Source organism: Alexandromys fortis, unplaced genomic scaffold (genome assembly GCF_014885135.2).
Source record: "Alexandromys fortis isolate MF-2015 unplaced genomic scaffold, M_Fortis_MF-2015_v1.1 scaffold_148, whole genome shotgun sequence".
Classification (NCBI taxonomy): domain Eukaryota; kingdom Metazoa; phylum Chordata; class Mammalia; order Rodentia; family Cricetidae; genus Alexandromys; species Alexandromys fortis.
The window spans coordinates 2,789,475-2,809,556 of record NW_026068019.1 but is presented as its reverse complement, the minus strand read 5'-3'; the positions used below and the strand labels follow the sequence as shown (position 1 = coordinate 2,809,556).

The window sequence follows — 20,082 nt, the reverse complement described above, 5'->3', positions numbered from 1 at the left end:
CCCTGTACCGGAAGTTACCTCGGGAAATCTCTGTCCCGCCCTAAGCTGTTTGTTTAAATGGTTTACTCTCTTTTTTTTCCCCTTCATTTTTTATAAACTCATTCTTTTCTTTATAGATAAACAGAATTTGAGAGGTTAGTCGTACGGCTCACGCTTGTAGTCCCTGCGCTGTGAAGACTGAGGCAGTAGAAACATTGGGCGTTAGAGGCCAGGTTTGGCTACAAAGTAAGACCCCCGCCTGCGCCACCACCGCCAGGCTGAGACCCCCCCCCCCAATCTAAAACCAAAACAAACTCACAAAAACTACATAAGTTTCAAGACTTCAATCCCTCATCTCTGACTCCAGAATTCTGCTACCTTTACTCGTTAGTTGTGTAGAATATTGACAAAGTTACACGTCCTTTCAAAGACTTAATCTCCTCACCTTTAACATAAAGAGGCTGGGTGACAGAATGGGCAGAGTAAGGCTGTGAATCGCCACCTACAGACTAGATATAGTCTAGCCGAATTCACTTATGAGGAAGGCGACAGGCCAGAGAGAAGAAATCAGGACAACACTTAACAACAGCTTAAGCAAGTAAGTCCCCTTGCTTCTCACCTAGTGCTCACTTCATCGGTGCCTGCAGAAGCCACAAGAGGGCGTCAGATCCCCTAGAACTGGGGTTAAAGCAAATTTGCACCACCTGAGTGGGTACTGGGAACTCAAACGCAAATCTCTACAAAGGAAGCAAGTGCACTTAACCTCTGAGTCATCTTTCTAGCCCCTCATCTATGTTTGTAATCTTAAAATGCATTTTAATCATTTTAATTATGTATATATGTATACACAGGCGTGCAGGAGCGAGACCACAACACAGCACCTGACATGGGTGCTGGGAACAGAACTCGGAAACTCTGCAAGAGCAGTATGGGCTCTAACATATGAGCCACCCTTTGGTCCCTACCTATGATTTTAAAAGTTCAAATTAGTCTACTTAAATTTAAAATTCAAGATACATAAAAGTGGCTTCCAATTTGGGGAGTTCTCAGGGTATATTGTGAAACAGACATGGGAAGATGTACAATGAATCTATAATGTTGCAAAGGGAAGGCATACCCTGTAATTTTTTTTTCTGAGAAAGGGTGTCTCCCTGTAGGGAGCCTGTCCTGCTCTGGAACTCGCTCTGTAGTCCAAGCTGGGATTAAAGGCATGCACCACCATGCCCAGTGGTGTATTTTTTTTAAATATATTTATTATGTATATAGTGTTCTGTCTACATGTATGCCTACTGGTCAGGAGAGGGTGCCAAATCTTATTACAGATGGTTTTGAATGACCATGTGGTTGCTGGGAATTGAGCTCAGGACCTCTGGAAGAGCAAACAGTGCTCTTAACCACTGAGCCATCTCTCCAGCCCCCAGTGGTGTATTTAAAGAAGTAGTATAATGTAGTCCAGGCAGGCCTCCAAGTTCATATCTACCTGAGGTTTTCTTGAACTTCTGATCTTCCTCTTTCTGTCTTCCCAGTGAAGTCATTACAGGCATGGCCTGTAATGCAGGACAATCAGACACGATAGGGAGTCAAGTCAAAGCAGGAACTCAGTTTATTACTGTGAGTGTCAGCTTATATAGGTTAAGTGACCTCGTGGGATGCAGGGGTACCTCCAGCCAATGAGAGACTGCCAAGCCCTTCCTCTGGTTGGAGGGGCATCTACTTAGATTTTGCTGTCTCATCCTCACTCAGTTCCCTCAAACTCGAGCCAGGCTTTTCTCTGTCCTACAGGTCTTGAGATTTTGGCCCAACAAATCTCAGTTCTCCCGCTCCTCTCCTCCTGTACCCTTCACCTTCCCCCCCCCCCCCCCCCCCCCCCCCCCCCCCCCCCCCCCCCCCCCCCCCCCCCCCCCCCCCCCCCCCCCCCGTCTGCTTCTCAACTAAGTCTGTCCCATCACCTTATTGAGGCAGGACCCCACCCACCCATCCACCAACCCCGTGCCTGTGCCTAAGCTGAGGAAAGTATCTCTCCATAGAGAATGGGATCCACAAAGTCAGTCCATGCATAAGGGCTAGATCCTGGTCCCACTGCCAGTGGCCCCACACGCTGCCCAAGCCACACCATTGTCACCTGCATTCAGGGGGCCTAGTTCAGTCCTATGCAGGTTCCCCAGTTGTCAGTATGGAGTAAGTGGGCTCCCACTAGGTGGGGTCAACTGATTCTGTGGGTTTCCCCATCATGGTCTTGACCCCTTTGTTCATATTATCGCTCCTCCCTCTCTTTGACTGTACTCTGGGAGCTCGGCCCAATGGTTATTTGTGGATCTCTGCATCTGCTTCCATCTGTTTCTGGATAAGGGTTCTAGCTTCTCTGGGGTTGTGAACTGTAGTCTGGTTACCCTTTATTTTATGTCTGATATTAACTTATGAATGAGTAAACACTATTTTCTCTTTCTGGGTCTGGGTCACCTCACTGAGGATGTTTTTTTTCTAGTTCTGTCCATTTGCCTGCAATTTTTTTTTAATTTTTCAAAACAGGATTTCTCTGTAGCTTTTGGTGCCTGCCCTGTAACTCTATAGCCTAGGCTGGCCTCAAACTCGCAGAGATCCGTCTGTCTCTGCTTCCCAAGTGCTGGGATTAAAGGCGTGTGCCACCACTGCTGCAAATTTAAAGATGTCATTGTTTTTTTTTTTTTTTTTACCACTGTGTAGTACTCCTTTGTGTAAATGTACCACATTTTCTTTATTGATTCTTTGGTTGAGAGGCATCTAGGTTGTTTCCAGGTTCTGGCTATTATGAATAATGCTGCTATGAACATAGTTGAGCAAATGTCCATGTGGTGTGAGCATGCCTCCTTTGGATATATGCCCAAAAGTGGATATTGTAATGGATGAAGTAAAATGCTACAGATCCCGAGTGGCTGCAGTGGCAGTGGGCAGCAGGTCCCAAGAGCAGCCAGTCCCAGGAAGGGACAGTGCAGTTCCCCCAAGTGACTGCAGTGGGCCACGTGGGGCAGCGAGTCAAGTCCCATGAGGAAAGACAGACAGATGGGCAAGCCATGAGACCACGCAGCAGGTCTCTGAAGGCAGCTGGTCCCAGGCAGGGAGCCATGTGGCAGGAGAGAGAGAGAGAGAGAGAGAGAGAGAGAGAGAGAGAGAGAGAGAGAGAGAGAGAACAGAAGCTGCTTCTTCTAAAGGGAGCCAGATGGAAAAGGGAAGGACTCAGGCTGCAAGCTGAAGCTCAGATTGCCTCAGCAAAAGGGGGGGGGGGAGTGGGCATGGCTTGTCTCTTAAAGGGACAGGACAGATCATTACAGTAATGATAAGTTTTTTTATAATAGAGCTTAGAATTTATTGAGTATACTAAACCTCAAGATTTTTATCATTCTTGAAAGTTTTAGTTACCTCTTCTTTTATTTTAAAGAATTTTTAATGATGTATTTAACTTTATTTTTATGTGTCATGGTGTAAAGGTTTCATATCCTCTGGAACTGGAGTTACAGACATTTGTGAACTGCCTTGTGGAATTGAATCTGGGTCTTCTGGAAGAGCAGTCACTACACTTAACCACCAAGCCATCTCTCAAGCTTTAGTTACCTCTTCTAATATGGCTGCTGCGGTGTCATTTTTCCTTCCTTTCTGAAAATATGATTAGAGGCACACCAGTCATGGATTACTCAGTAACACACACACAATACCTAATAACTCACACTTGCTCACGCTTCAGATGCCAGGCATTATGGTAAGTGGTTTACGTTCATCTGTTCAGTCATCACAAGAACCACGTAAAGCAAGAACTTTTCACAGATAAGGATAAACAGGAATTCCTCACAGATAAGGAACAGGAAATAGGGAAAGAATACTTTCCAAAGGTCATAGAGATAGCAAGCAGCAGCAATAGAACATGAGCCCTGAAAATCTGGTTCCATGATACCAACTCTAATGCTCTGAAATCTTACAGCAAAGGATTTTCCCTCTGTGCTTGATGTTTATGGGGGGGTGGGTCCTGGGGTTTTCTATTGTTGTTAATTGTTTCTTCATCTCTGTATAAACCAAGCAGGATTTTTCAGACCATTGATTTTGTTTCTGGAATCTTCTTCCATCTGGCCCTTTGGACAGGTAGGTTTATTGATTTTAAAGGAGCGGTACAAATGCTATATTTAACTTGCTAATCTCATTTATTTCTTGTAAATATTGGTTGAGAGGACTGGCTTTTTCAAACTAAACTTTCTTTTCTTTTCTTCTTTTTTTTAGGTTTATCAAGACAGAGTTTCTCTGTAGCTTTGGAACTTGTCCTGGAACTAGCTCTTGTAGGCCAGGCTGGTTTCAAACTCACAGAGATCCACCTGCCTCTGTCTCCTGAGTATTAGGATTAAAGGAGTATGCCACCATCTCCCAGCTCAAGCTAAACTTTATAATAATCATTGGAACTACCTCATTATGAAGCACTTTGGTTAGTTTCTGAATCAGCTGCTTCCCATTGTAAAAAGAAGTTTACATGATCAAGGATGAGAGCAGCACTATTTGTTGCTGTTGTTGTTTTAAGACATGATACCTTGGTGTAGCCCTGGCTGACCTGGAATGCACTCTGTAGACCAGGCTGGCCTCAGACTCCTAGAGACTTCCCTCTTCCTCTGGAGTGCTGGAATGAAAGGTATGCACCACCATGCCCTGTTCTGCTGTGGCTGCTGTGCCTGCTTTTACTGTATAAATAATTTTGGGTACCTCTCAGTAGACCAGGATGGCCTCAAACTTGCAATTCTGCCTCTGCCTCAAGTAGCTGAGATTACAGTCATGTCACCATTCCCAGATATTTTTAAGTTTGTGAGCTCAAGTGTGTGTGTGTGTGTGTGTGTGTGTGTGTGTGTGTGTGTGTGTAGGGATGTGGTGAGTTGGTTTGTTTTGTTTTGAGACAGGGTTTCTCTGTGTGGCCCTGGGTGTCCTATAACCCACTGTATAGACCACGCTGGCCTCAAACTCACAGAGAATCACCTGTCTCTACCTCCCAAGTGCTGGAATTAATGGCACGAGCCACCACTCCTGGCTATATTCCTTGGTTTTGAGATAAGGTCTCCCACGACCCAGGCTGATCCTGAACTAAGTGCACAGTCAAGGATGACCTTAAACTCCTGATCCTTCTGCCCTTACAAGCACCTTACAAGTACTGGGACTGCAGGCATATGTCACCTCGCTCAGCTGTTTTCTATAACTTTAGTGTTGCCTTTTCTTTCGTCTAACGGGTATATAGTAGTTTATTTGGAATGACTCGGGTTGGGATGAAGCTCAGTTGGTATTCACAAAGCCTTGGGTAGCGTCACATGCTCACTATTGCCAAGGTGTGCAAGATGTTGGAGGTCAGAAGATAACTCTCAGGAATCAGTTTCCTACTTCCGTTGAGGGCTCCAGGCATGGAACTAAGACCGAATGGGTACAGCAAGAATCAGAAGCTGATTGACTGATTAGAACTTTAGAAGTCATTTGTTAGCAATTTTGGTGTCTGACCCAAAAGCTCCTAACAGGCAAAACCTTTGGGACCTATTAACAAAGCAGCCTAATGACCCAGAGGCTGAAGATGGCCTCAGATCTGAAGCCTTTCCCAGGGGTTTCTTTGCTGTGGTCTGCCTACCTGATGTTTCCACCAACGTACTTGAACTTACATTGATTTATGACTTTTATTGTTTTATTAATATAAAAACTTACTGAAACTAAACTGGCTCTAGCAATTGAGACGCAGAGGCAGGCAAATCACTGTGAGTTCCAGGCCAGCCTGGTTTACATAGGGAGTACCAGGACAGCCAGAGCTACATAGAGAGAGTCTGTCTCAAAAAAACAAAACAAAACAAAACACACACATAAACACACCCCAAAACCGAGACAAAATAGAAAAGCCCTTCATGAAACAGTTATCACTTTGGATCTTTGGAGCACGGGGTATCCTGTTTTCCTGGGTTGTGTTCACTCATAATTGTTTCCAGTAAAACACTCTCATTCCCTTTGCTTAGAAAAGTCAACAGTCATTAAATCTTTACATTATGAAGAAGCAGGAAACAGGTGAGTAAGTTCAAAGTCCCACTTCCTGGCTGCTCTCTCACTCATTTTTCTTGTAAGCATGTGTGTCCTAACCACCCTTACTATGCTTTGTCAGAAAGGAAAAACCCATCAGGCACTTCCTCTTCTGTACTCTCGCTGAACAAAGACGTTTGGATCAACAGGAGCAGCCTTGCTGTCAAACTAAAAGGAGAGAGAGAGAAACTTACTTTTAAAATGACTTTCCTTCATCCTTCAAGAGGAAAGCAACTGGACTGCTTGACCAGGTACTTCAGGGAATGGATTTGAAGTCACTTTAGAGTCAATTACTGACATTTGGGTTTGGATTCATTGAAACCTTGTGTCTATAAGGATTTCCTGCAGTGAATGGTTTGCCCATTGGGCTGATTGCCTACAGGGAAGCCTTGGAGGTGAGAGTGGGCAGTGGCTTAGGGAGAGGGGAGTGGACAGTCGGGCGGGGAAGGGGGAGTGGACAGCGGGGGTGAGGAACAGCAGGGTTGTTAACTTGGTCTGCTGGAGTTTAACTGGGATTTTCTGAGTTGGTGTTTAAAGTTCATTGAGCCCTAGAGGGTACATTCGTATTTCCTCTGAGACAAAAGAGCTTTGAAAATGAGTCTTGGCACTATGGAAAGGAAACCCAGAGCGGACAGCAAGAGGGACACTTGGTCCATCTTGTCTCCTGAGGCACGGACAAGATGCTTGAACTTAGAGAATGGAAGGAAATCCCTGTTTGTGGGCCAGTGTTTGTAGGAAGCGCTCTGCAGACCCCATTGTGTGATGAGGTGTTTCCAGCCATTATCTCAGTTGACCTTAGGTGTAGAGGTGGAAAATGTGGCAAAGATTCACCGTGGTCAGACAATAATCAGCTGCAGGACCTAGGATCTAAGCTGGTCAGCTGTCCTGCTCCTAACAGCTCAGCTCGTGTCTGTAGTACTGCTCATGAGTTTTAAATGTTTGCTTTAATTGGTGTATATTCATTATAAGCAATACCAGGACATTTTCATATAAGTATATAACGTTCTTTGAGTATTCCCCACCCCTATGCCCTCCTAACACCCCCTAGCCATTTTTGTCCTTCCAGGTTCCCATTAGTCCTGAGTGTGCCCCTAGACAGTTTCACTTCTGTTTGCGTAGCTTACATATGTTATTTGCATAGTGCTGAGAATACTCAGTAAGATTGTTGGAGTTCAGCAGAGATCTAAAAGCATTCTAGGCTAAAACGTATTTTACTTGAACGGTAGACAAATCACTGAGTGACCACTTCTGCCCCATCTGTTCCCATGTGTTTAATTATTGCAACACTCCTAGGTTTGGGGCAGATATTATGAGCACTAATATTTCAGTAAAGAAATCATAATCCAGAGGCTGAGGAGATGCTCAGGGGGTAGGGGAGCTTGTCACCAAGCTTGTTGACCCGAGTTTGATCCCTGTGATCCCTGGGAGCCATCTACTATTCCACAAGGAGAGAACTGTCTTCTACAGATTGTCCTCTAATCTCTACACAAATGTGGTGTGCGCGCGTACACACACACACACACACAGTCAATGTAAAAAAAAATTACAAAGCAAGAAAGCATGCCCCAGAAAGATCAAGTAGCACGTCTAGAAGCAGCCGTCTAGCAAACTGAAGAACGGGGGTTCAAGTTTGAAGTCTGCAATGCCAAATCTAAGCACACACATACGCCAGTTCCATGCGCTGCCTCTCTGCTCCCAATTATATGAGTTCTTTCCCTGACATCAGTCATTGTGGGAATGACTCCCTAGACGTGGGTCAAGAGGAGTTTCAGTTCTCTGAGGAAGCCATCTAATGAGTAGCAAGAACATTACCAATTAAACCGGATATGGTAGCTCATGCCTGCAATCTTAACAATGAGAAAGCTGAGGCCAGAGAATTAGCATAAGTTTAGTACTAAACTGAGCTACACAGTGTGCACCAGACCAGTCTTGGCTATTTTGTAAGCCAAGTCTTGTTTCAAATAAGAAAATATTATTTGCCAAGGTACAACCATAACAAAAGGATCTCTTCCACATGATTCAGTTATTCTTAGGATAGCTTGGTGGGAGGCAGGATTTTCAGAGCGTGACCCAAAATCCAGATGGTCAAATTGGCTACATCCCTATTTTTGTTCAATTTTTTAAAATATTTTATATTTAAAGATTATTTTAATTATGTGTTTGCATGTGTGTGTGTGTGCGAGTGTGTGTGTGTGTGCATGGAAGCCGGTGTACATGAGTGCAAATACCCACGGAAACAGTTGTGAGTTGCACAACATGAGTGTTAGAAACAAAACTCAAGTCCTTTGCAAGAGCAGTATGTGTCCTTTTTTTCTTTAAAATTTATTAGCAAAGTGGTGGTGGCACATGCCTTTAATCCCAGCACTCGGAGGCAGAGGCAGGAAGATCTCTGTGAGTTTGAGGCCAGCCTGGTCTACAGAGCAAATCACAGAACAGGCACCAAAGCTACACAGAACTAAATAAATAATAAATAAAATTTATTTAATTTTGAGATTGTATTTTAATTATATTTCTCTGCTGTAGACTGTTCATATATACCTCCATACTCTCCTTCAAACTCATAGGTTCTTTTCTTATCAACTGTTATTGAATGCATATATGTATCTGTACATACATCTATATCCCCAAATGCATCCCATTGAGTCCTTACAATGTTACTTGTATGCATATTTTCAGGGTTAAGCACTTGGTACAGGACAACCAATTGTTGTGCCCTGGGGAGGGCTACACCTTTCGCTCCCTGCTTTACTTGATGGTCTGTAGTTCTTTGAGTGGGGTTGAGGTCTCATGGGCTTTCCCTGCTGTGCAGCTAGTTAGTCATGTTTGTTCATGCTCTCCTTATTCAGCTCATGTTTGGGAGGTCATGTTGCCGAGACTTCAGGAGGCATAGATTTGGGGGGGGGGTTGTTTTGTTTTGTTTTTTTGAAACAGGGTTTCTTTGAGTAGCCCTAGCTGTCTTGGAACTCACTCTGTAGACCAGGATGGCCTCAGTCTTGGCGATTCCCCCTGCTTCTGCACTCCAAGTGCTGGAATTAAAGGTGTGTGCCACCACCACCTGACCCATGGGTATAGATTCTGATGTTACTAAGAAATGCAATCTCACAGCAAAGTTCTTGATCTTCTGACTCTTATGATTTTCCACCCCCTCTTTCACAATTTATTTATTTTTAAATTTATTTTTATTTCACATGCATTCATGTTTTGCCTGCATGTATGTCTGTGCAAAAGTGTTGGATCCTCTGAAACTGGAGTTACAGGAAATTATGAGCCTCCATGTGGGTGCAGGGGATTGAACCTAGTCCTCTGGGTGCTCTAAGTGCGGGGCTATCTCTCTAACCCTGATTTGTTTATTTTTATTTCAAGCGTTTTGCTTGCTTGTCTTTACGTGTGCCCTGTACATGCCTTAGGCACTATGAGGCTAGAGGAGGATGCCCTGCTACTGGAGTTACAGATGTGGGTGCTGGGAACTGAACCCATATGTACACATGAACCTGATACGCTTCCTCCAACCAGGCCACATCTACTTCCTAATCCTTTCAAAAAGTTCTACTTCCTGATGACTAAACATTCAAATATATGAGCCTGGGGGGGGGGTTATTCTTATTAAACCACCATAAATATGGAGGGGTGAACGCACTGCGGTGACTCTTTCTGTGTACCAGACACTGCCTTTATCATCGACTCAGCTTGTCAGTGGTAGATCTCCATCCAAGTCCTAATCCTAGCACAAGACCAGACCTTTGCTTGTCTTCCTGTTATCCCTATCTTGTTTTCTGGCTCTTTCTCTCAAGGCTCCTTCCTTATGCCACTTTCTCTGTATACAAATGGTCCTTTAACTTCCTGGGGACAAGCCAGCTCCATCTTTTGATATTTCAATCTCACTTGTCCTCTTGGCTCTGATTGGCATCAATGGGAAGTACCTGTGGAGTTGGTGAAGTTCCACTTGACCATGGTCTATCTCTAGGCAAGGAGCCAGACATTTGGTCAAAGCCATACTTTGAGCAAGTTTGTGTGTGTGTGTGTGTGTGTTTGTGTGTGTGTGTGTGTGTACACATGTAGAATTCAGAGGCCCACGCCAGGTGTCTTCCTCAATTACTCTCTGCCTTTCTGCTCCTGATAGAATCTTTTGCTAAACCTGGTACCATAAGCTAGTAAAACTGGCTGGCCAGTGAGCCTGTCTCTAGCTGCTTTCTGTGCTAGGGCCAGATGTTTGCACAGTTGCTGGGGATAGAACTCAGGTCCTCACCCTTCTGCAGCAGGGACTTCCATCACCTCTGAGCAAGTTTTACACAGTTTGTGTAGCACAGTTAATAAAAACCCAGAGATAGATATTGAGGTTCATCCTGAAGGCAGAAAAGCAAAACAGCCCACCATTGGTTCTTACCCTCTACCTGAGTTCGAAATGGTGATCCTGCCTCCAAGAATCTCGGACTGAGAGCCTTCTCCTCCCATTTTATAATCATCTCTACTTCTCGGATTAAAGGTGTGCACCACTGGGATTAAACGCAAGCACTGCCCAGTTTCTACGGCAAACTAGTGTGGCTACAGGGATTAAAGGTGCATGTTATTGTCTCCTGGTCTGTAAGGCTGGCCAGTGTGGATGTTTTACTCTGTGAACTTCAGGCAAGCTTTATTTATTTATATAAAAATGAAATGCCACTACAATTTTGGGCCATCGTCATTTTCTCATCTAGAAAGAAGCATGGACTTGAGAAGAAGCAATTTTAATCTTTCTATTTGATCACTTCCGCTTTTGTTTCCTTAGTTTCTTAGGATAAACACCAGCTTCATGGGAAGGAGACATCTTTGGCATTCCCATTTGGAAAAAAAAATCTACTGAGATCTAGAAAAGTTGGAGCGCTTTGACTGAGAACAAGTAAGTACCCTAAAAACAGCATCTGCCTAGCTATGTATATTGATGGTATTAAATAAAAAAAAATTCATGTTTTCAGATGACTATTTATCTGTGGGATTCTCAATTACATATTCTTATGTTCCGTTGAGAATTTATTAAAAAATACGGCAAGCCTATGGGAAAAAAGGCAGATGATAAATGGGGCAAGACGTACAGTGACCAGACTGTACTTTAAACTCTTGGTTCTGGCCATCATCACCTCTTCAAGCATAAATCTTCCCTCAAGACTTCAGAACACTCTACCCAATCACTTCAGAGAAACTGGGCAGACCTCAGTGGTACCCAAATGAACTGTTTTCATTTTGATACCAGTGTAGTAACCACTAGCCACTTGGGGCTATTTCACCATGAATCAAAGCATTAAAATTTAATTTACTATAAAACCCGGTTGCACATGAAGGCACAGTATTGCACGCCTTTAATCCCAGCACTTGGGAGGCAGAAGCAGGCTGATCTCTGTGAGTCCGAGCCAGCCTGGTCATCAGTGAGTTCCAGGACAGCCAGAGCTACATAGGGAGGCCTGTTAAAGCAGCAGCAGCAAAGAACAACATCTTTAATTACATAATATAGAAGCATTATGTAAGAGATCTTGCCTTTAAGCCCTATATCAGCATGAATGACGGCTCCCTGTGTATGTAGTGATAGAGTACCTTCCCCAGTTAACCTTCCACCCTCTGTTCTATTCTATTCTATTCTATTCTATTCTATTCTATTCTATTCTATTCTAGCTCCTCCCAAGTCAGAGTGAAGTTGAAGCAGGTGCCTGGGAGTGAGACACGGGAGAGTAGCTGGGATCTCAGCTGAGGGCCTAATGGTCCCCCAGCTCCTCCTAGAGGAGAGTGTCAATGGGTACGATATTGTGAGGGGCTCTGGCTCTGATTAAGATGGCTCTTGGTCTTGGAGGACAGGGCCATTCATTACTTCGAAACCCATGTTTTCACTACTGTAACTTTACTGGAGATTTTTCTTTTTTCTGTTTTTTCCCCCTTTGGAGACAGGGTCCCACTACATAGCCCTGGCTGTCCTGGAACTCACTCCATGGATCAGGCTGGCCTCAAAGTCACAAAGATCCACCTGCCTCTGCCTCCTGAGTCTAGGATACAGGTGGGTGCCACTACACCTGGCGCTCACTAGAGACTCTTGTATCGGTGAACAAAATCACCCACCTATTTTAATCACCAAAGTGAAACCGTCTTGTTCACTGACCAAAGTTAGGGCTACTGAGTTTTGTGGATCACTTCTTTTTGTTTGTTTTTTTGTTTGTTTTGTTTTGCTTTTCGAGACAGGGTTTCTCTGTGTAACTGCCCTGGTTGTCCTGTAACTCACTCTGTAGACCGGGCTAGCATCAAATTCACAGAGATCCATCTGCCTCTGCTTCCCGAATGCCAGGATTAAAGGCGTGTGCCACCACCTCCCAACTAGCAGAGTACTTCTTGAGGGCAAACAGAGTACTTCTGTCAAACATCTGGCATCTCCATAGTTAAAGGGAAAAAATATGCAGCCTTGATATGCTGGCGACAGATATGTATATTTCATGTGGATTAAAATACATACATGAACAAATATTTACCTCCATTTCTTCAGTGAACTTCATAAAGGAGAACAGTCAATCCCTCATTCAGAGGATGAACATCATAGTTACCAAGCAAATCTCAGACGATCTGTTTGCACGAAGCGTTCTCAACTATGAAGAAGTCGCCAATATTTGCTGTAAGAAGGTAGATCAGGACGCTGCACGAGAAATCATTCATATGATTCTGAAGAAGGGCTCAGAGGCCTGCAGCCTCTTTCTTAAGTATCTTGAGAAGTGGGACTCTACTATGTATCAGGACTTAACTGGACAAAGTAAGTATTGCTTTGCTCACCTCTGTCCCACCATAAGGACCTAAACCGTGCAGAACACCCCAGTCCCTGCCATGGAATTTCAGCTCGTCCTCCTCCTTTGTGTGACTGGTCAGGGACTTTGAGTCATTCACGGCAGACATTTGACAGTGGAGCCATAGAAGTAACCCCAGAGCCGGGCAAGAAGTGAGTTAAGTATAGCCTCCCTTCAAAGTACAAGTGGAATGCTGCCTGTGGGGGCATCGGCTACTATGGGAGCTCTGGGGAGAATGAGGAAGGTGGAACGAGAGGTTGAAGCCAGACTGGGCTATATCAATGTGCTGTCTGAAAGAAAACATTTAACTAGAACACCACCACACGTAGCCAGCAGTCTTCAGTCGGTCATCTGTCTCCTGCCGCGGTGACATGGAAAAGTCACCGTTGCTCTTTCCATTGGGACAGACATTTCATCATCATCGAGCTGGACCTCCAACTCCTCATTTTAACTATTTTAAATGAATTAATCGTGTAATTGACTAAAATTTACCCCACCCTACATTCTCAGCCCAGCCTTTTACTTTTCTTAACTGAGACCAAGGATCCTCTCATTTTCTGCTCATCTGCTGCTGTAAGATTTGATGGCAAGAAAAGGGAAAGGGAAAGGGAAGGTAAAGAAGAAGGGATGAGGGGAAGAGGGCCCGGGGAGACTGATGGGTGTTTGGAGCCTGCCATGGTATCTTAGAACCAGGAGAGAAAGAGAAAGTCATCCCCTGCTGATTCTCGGCACCTTTGCCATTCATTCCTCTGATCTCTGGGCTTTGAGGATATCTTGGTCAGAGTTTCTATTGCTGCAACGAAACACCATGACTGAAAAGCAAGTTGGGGAGGAAAGGATTTATTTAACTTACACTTCAGCACTGCTGTTCATCACTGAAGGAAGTCAGAATAGGAACTCAAGCAAGGCAGGATCCTAGAGGCAGGAGCTGATGCAGAGGCTATGGAGGGGTGCTACTTACCGGCTTGCTCCTCATGGCTTACTCAGCCTGCTTTCTTATAGAACTCAGGACCACCTGCACAGGCATGACACCACCCACCATGGCCTGAGCCCTCCCACATTGATCACTAATTGAGAAAAAGCCCTACAACTGGATCTCAGGGAGGCATTTCCTCAGCTGAGGCTCCTTCCTCTCTGATGGCTCTAGCTTGTGTCAAGTTGACACAAAGCCAGCCAGTTCAGAGGCGATGCAGAATCTACTCCTCCATAACATCATCTCTTCTCTAACAGGTATTTTTCATCAGAACACAGATGAAGACTTGAATGTCCTGGCTCAGAATTTAAAATACTTATATGACAGCCCTGCCTTTCTGAACTTCTACCCCCTGGGTCAAGATATCGACATCATTTTTAATCTGAAGCGCACCTTCACAGAACCTGTCCTGTGGAGGAAGGACCATCGTCATCACCGTGTGGAGCAGCTAACCCTGGGCAGTCTTTTGGAGGCTCTCCAGAGCCCCTGCCTCATTGAAGGGGAGTCTGGCAAAGGGAAATCCACCCTGCTACAGAGAATTGCCATGCTCTGGGCCTCTGGGGAGTGCAAAGCTCTGAACAGGTTCAAACTGGTCTTCTTTGTCCGCCTGAGCAGTGCCGGCTGCGGACTGTTTGAAACAGTGTGTGATCAGCTCCTGACTGTACCCGACTCCATTAGCAAGTCAGGGTTCATGGCTATGCTGGTGAAACTGCAGCAGAAAGTCCTCTTTCTCCTCGATGGTTACAACGAATTCCAGGCCCAAAACTGCCAAGAAATCGAAGACCTGATAAAGCAAAACCATCGTTTTAAGAACATGGTCATTGTCACCACCACCACCGAGTGCCTGAGACACATCAGACACGTTGGCGCCTTGACTGCCGAGGTTGGGGATATGACAGGAGACAGTGCCCAGCTTCTCATCCAAGAAGTACTGATAAAGGAGCTGGCTGACGGTCTGTTATCCCAGATCCAGGTGTCCAAGTGCTTGAGAAATCTGATGAAGACCCCTCTCTTTGTGGTGATCACCTGTGCAATCCAGATGGGCAGGAAGGAATTCAAAGATTACACACAAACCACGCTGTTCCAGACTTTCTACGACCTCCTGATAAAGAAAAACAAACATAGACACAGAGGTGGGGCTGAGAGTGATTTTGTCAGGAGCCTAGACTGCTGTGGAGACCTGGCCCTGGAGGGCGTGTTCTCCCACAGGTTTGCCTTTGAGCCTGAGGATCTGTCCAGCATGAACGAGGATGTCCTGGTGGCCACTGGGCTCCTCTGTAAGTACACAGCTCAGAGGCTGACAGCCAAGTATAAATTCTTTCATAAATCATTCCAAGAGTACACAGCAGGACGCAGACTTAGCAGCTTGTTGATTTCCAGAGAACCGGCCGAGGTGAGCAAGGGGAATGAGTATCTGCAGAGAATGGTTTCCATCTCCGACATCACATCCCTGTACGGCAATCTGCTCCTCTACACGTGTGGGTCGTCCACAGAAGCCACCAGGGTTGTCTTGAGGCACCTTGCACTGGTGGCTGAGCATGGCAGCTTACAAGGGCTTTCTGTCCCCAGGAGGCCTCTCTGGAGGCAGGAATCTCTACAGAGCATGAGAGACACCACTGAGCAAGATCATCTGAAAGCCAAGAATGTAAATTCTTTTGTGGAGTGTGGCATCAATTTATTCTCTGAGAGCATATCTAAAGCAGCGCTGAGCCAAGAATTTGAAGCTTTCTTTACCGGTAAAAGTTTATTCATCGACTCAGAGAACATTCCTGATTACTTATTTGACTTCTTTGAACAATTACCCAATTGTGTAAGCGCACTGGACTTCGTGAAGCTGGACTTCTATGGAAGGGCTACCGCTTCCCAGGACAAGGCTGTCGAGAACAACCCTGGAGTCCACCTGGAAGGCCCCTCAGAAACCTACATTCCCAGCAGGGCTGTGTCTTTGTTCTTCAACTGGAAGCAGGAATTCAAGACTCTAGAGGTCACTCTCCGGGATATCAGCAAGTTGGATAAACAAGACATCAAACATCTGGGGAAGATATTCAGCTCCGCCACCAACCTTCGGTTGTACATCAAGAGATGTGCGGCTGTGGCTGGAAGTCTCAGCTCAGTCCTCCGGACTTGCAAGAACATCTATTCCCTGGCTGTGGAAGCCAGTGCCCTCACCGTCGAGGATGAGCAGCACATCACGTCTGTGACAAACCTCCAGAACCTGAGCATCCACAACTTGCAGACTCAGGGGCTGCCAGGTATGGGTGCATCCCAAGGATGTAATCAAGCCTGGCTGGTCCTGTGCTAGTGCTGGATGCTGAAACTTCTGGTAACAGCTCTAATGCTTTCTTATCTTCTCGGCGCATCCCTGAACCTGACTTACCCTCTCTGTGTTTCCTCTGTCCTTCATTTCAGCTGCCTTGAGGCTCTCTGTAGCTCCTGCCTCCAACTGCAATCTGGAAGTTTTCAGCTGCCAAAGATTTACGTGTTTTATGTCTCTCTCTCCCCTCTCCTCTCCTCTCTTTCCTTCCTCTTCCCTCCCCTCCCCTCTCCTCTTCTCTCTTCTGTCCTCTCCATTCCTCTCTTCTCTCCTCCCCTCTCTCCACTCCCTTTCTTTTCCCTCCCCTCCTCTTCCCTCCCCTCCCCCTCCTCCCCTTCCCTCCCCTCTTTTCTTCTCTCCTCTCCTCTTCTATCCTCTCCACTCCTCTCTTCTCACCTCCCCTCATTTCTCTCCTCTCCCTTTCCCTTCCCTCCTTTCCTATCCTCTCTTCACTTCCTGTTCTTTCTTCTTCTCTCCTTTCTTACCTTCTCTGGTTTCCTCCTCACCTAAGTTCCATCCACTTTTTTTCCCTTTCCTTTCTCAGTCCCTTTTTCAATACAGGGTCTCACGTAGCCCAGGCTTGCCTCACACCCACTGCAATCCTCTTGCTTCACCCCCCAAGTGCTGGGATTATAGGCATGATCACCATATCTGGCTATCTTTTATCTCTCTGTTCAATTCCATTAAATTTGAACAGCATGCTTCCAGCTGAGTACACCACCCATTTCTGACAAAATAACCATGTTTATGTGACTGTCGTGAGCACTAGCTGCCCTTTGTGATAACTAAAGTCTTTGATTAGTAATAGGAATGACAGTGGTGGCAAACAAGGACAGCACCAGGGAGGGACACATGCCAATCTGTTTTCCTTTGGCAGGTGGTCTGACTGACAGCTTGGGTAATCTGAAGAACCTTGTGAAGCTCGTCCTGGACAACATTGGGATGAAGGAGGAAGATGCTAAAAACCTAGGTCAGATATTTGTTTCTTTAATATTTTGTCTGTTTCTTTAATTATTTATCTTTTTATTTTATATGCATTGGTGTCTTGCCTGCATGTATGTCTGTGTGAGGGTGTCAAATTTAGAGTTAGAAACAGTTGTGAGCTGTCATGTGGTTGCTGGGAATTAAACCTGGGTCCTCTGGAAGAGCTGTCAGTGCTCTTAACTGCTGAGTCATCTTTCCAGCCCTTCTTTAGTATTGTTATTCCTGTAGGTACGATGGTAAGAATGGTTAGTTTGAGATTATTTGGCACAAGTTGCATCTATAAAAGGCAAGATCCTTATGTGTGGGGGACATGTGCATGGCACGGTTTATGTGTGGAGGTGTGGTGGTTTGAATAGGAAGAGCCCCCAGCTGGGTACTGGTAGTGGCACATCACACACCTTTAATCCTAACACTTGGGAGGCAGAAGTGGGTGGATCTCTGTGAGTTCAAGGCCAGCCTGGTCTAAGGAGTGAGTGCTGGGACAAGCACCAAAGCCACACAGAGAAACCCTGTCTCAGAAAAAAAAAAAAAAAAGACAAAACATCCCCCATAGGCTTATATATTTCAATGCTTAGTAACCATAGAGTAGAACTCTTTGAAAGGCTAAGAAGGATCAAGAAGTATGCCTTTGTTGGAGGAGGTGTGTCACTGGGGGTGGGCTTTGAAGTTTCAAAAGCCCATGGCAGACCCAGTCTCTCTCTCTCTCTCTCTGCTGCCTGTGAATCACAATGCGGAACTCTCAGCTACTTCTCCAGCACCATGTCTGCCTCTGTGCTGCCATGCTCCCTACCATAATGACAAAGGATAACTGGAAATCTCTGAAACAGTAAGCCAGCCCCAATTAAATGCTTTCCTTTCTGAGAGTTGACATGATTGCTTGGCGGTGGTGGCACACGCTTTCAATCCCAGCACTTGGGAGACAGGCAGGTGGATCTCTGTGAGTTCGAGGCCAGCCTGGTCTACAAAGACAGTTCCAAGACAGGCTCCAAAGCTACACAGAGAAACCCTGTCTCATAGTGTCTCTTCACAGCAGTAGCACAATGACTAAGGAGCTCAGAGGATGACTGTGGAGTCTGTCCTCACCTTGCACCTCATTTGAGACAGGGTCTTTTTGTTGACTGTTGCTGTATTCTGTATATGTGGCTTGATGACCCAGTAGCTCCTGGAGAATCTCTTGTCTCTGCCTGCCAATCAGTGTAGGAGCACAGGGAATAAAGACACATGCTACATGCTTAGCTTTGAGTTCTGAGGATTTGAACTTAGGTCATTGTGCATGTGCTGTGTGTACTCACTGAAACATCTCCCTGGCCCCAGTAATCTGTGTTATGAACTCATGACCACCTTGCTCTCTTGGGTCATGCTCCATCTCCCAGGAATCCTTCAGCAGGATTCCATTCATACTGTACCCCATTTATGTGTGACCTTTTTTTGGAGAGAAAATCATCAAGTGTTTAATTCCCCTTGATGATGTAAGAATTTAAAAGAGAAATGAGATGCAGGAAGGAAGGAACCCAGGAACAAAAGTGGAACTCATAGCTTGCCACAGAGCCCAGGGCCTCGAAAATGGGAGGGCTGAGTGGAAGTCACTTTTCTGCAATGTCCCTGCTCTCCTTTCTCTTTCGTCATATTTTCTCACCTTCTCTCTTTTGTTCTCTCTCTTCCCTCCTGGGCCCTGCATAAAATGTTTCTCTCTTTGTTCAGCCTTGTCCTTCATTTCACTTCGTGCCCAAATATAACTCTGTACAATAACTAAAATGTGGATGACCTCTTTTTCCTTATATAATAATCCAATTGATTTAGAATTCAGCAAACACACATTGCATACCTATGAGCTCCCCAGGCTTTCAAAGGACCTCAGCACATCTGCTTCAGTACATCCACTTCACAGAAAGTCACCTGTTCCTAGAACGGCTTGCTGATTCGCCCAGGATCTCTGGAGTGCTCCCCAGGACACTGTGCTTGCTTTATTAAAGAATCCAAATGCAAAGCCAGGCAGTGGTGGCGCACACCTTTAATCCCAGCACTTGGAAGGCAGAAGCAGGTGGATCTCTGTAAGTTCGAGGCCACTCTGGCCTACAGAGTGAGTTTCAGGACAGGCTCCAAAGTCACAGAGAAATCCTGCTGTAGAAGACCGCTTGTTTGTTCCCAGATGCTCAGCCCCAAAATAACCACACAGAAACTGTATTAATTAAATCACTGCTTGGCCTATTAGCTCTAGCTTCTCATTGGCTAGCTCTTATATCTTTCTTTAACCCATTTTTATTATTTTATATTTACCATGAGGCTTGTGGTCTACTTTGGCAGCAGCATGAGAAGGAAGTTCAGGGAGAGCCTGCGACCTATGGTGGGAAGAGAGAGATTGTTCAGAAAAAGCACACGTGGTGGTTGCGGGGTGGGGAGGTGGAGGGGTAGGGAGGCTGCAGAGGTCCCTGAAGGCAGAACCAGTCAGTCGAGGGAGGTGAGTGCTGTGGCTTTTGGAACCCAGGTGCTTCTGCAGTTTGGGTGGCAGCTGGAGACTTTCAGAGAGGCTACAACAGGAAAATGCCAAACTTACTCACAGACTTAAGGAGAAAAAGAAAAAAAAAAACCTAGCTGGGTGGAACTGAAGCCCCATGTGGAGCTCTGGCCTGTGCTGATGGCTAGAAAGTCACAGGCAAACAGCTTTTTCGTGAATTTGTATCCCAAACATTGGGTAACAGCTATAGCTCAAATAAGAAAAGTCCAGAGCCTGGGCGGTGGTGGCACACGCCTTTAATCCCAGCACTCGGGAGGCAGGCGGATCTCTGTGAGTTCGAGACCAACCTGGTCTACAAGAGCTAGTTCCAGGACTGGCTCCAAAACCACAGAGAAACCCTGTCTTGAAAAACAAAACAAAACAAAAAAAGTCCAGAGATAGATATTGGGGTTCAACCTGAATATCAGAAAAGCAAAGCAGCCAAGTTACTAGAGAACTCTTACCTCAGTGAAATCTTCAGACAAAAAAGAAT

The 20,082-nt window shown here is 45.4% G+C and overlaps 1 protein-coding gene across 6 annotated transcripts in view; it reads left to right on the top strand.

Annotated features, from left to right (window-relative positions):
* The first annotated feature begins 17 nt into the window (after positions 1 to 17).
* The window catches only part of Nlrc4 (NLR family CARD domain containing 4), a 33,610-nt gene continuing 13,545 nt past the window's right edge, over positions 18 to 20,082 (top strand). The window contains exons 1-8 of one of the 6 annotated variants that reach the window (XM_050162950.1): positions 18 to 4,089; positions 4,225 to 4,423; positions 5,973 to 6,021; positions 6,116 to 6,284; positions 10,799 to 10,909; positions 12,533 to 12,793; positions 14,055 to 16,049; positions 16,989 to 17,081. In XM_050162950.1, the coding sequence (XP_050018907.1) occupies position 10,909; positions 12,533 to 12,793; positions 14,055 to 16,049; positions 16,989 to 17,081 (2,350 nt within the window). In that variant the 5' untranslated portion in view covers positions 18 to 4,089; positions 4,225 to 4,423; positions 5,973 to 6,021; positions 6,116 to 6,284; positions 10,799 to 10,908. Of the gene's footprint in view, positions 4,090 to 4,224; positions 6,285 to 10,798; positions 10,910 to 12,532; positions 12,794 to 14,054; positions 16,050 to 16,988; positions 17,082 to 20,082 lie in introns of all 6 variants that reach the window. The other 5 variants (XM_050162949.1, XM_050162951.1, XM_050162948.1 and 2 more) reach the window with 5 other exon arrangements.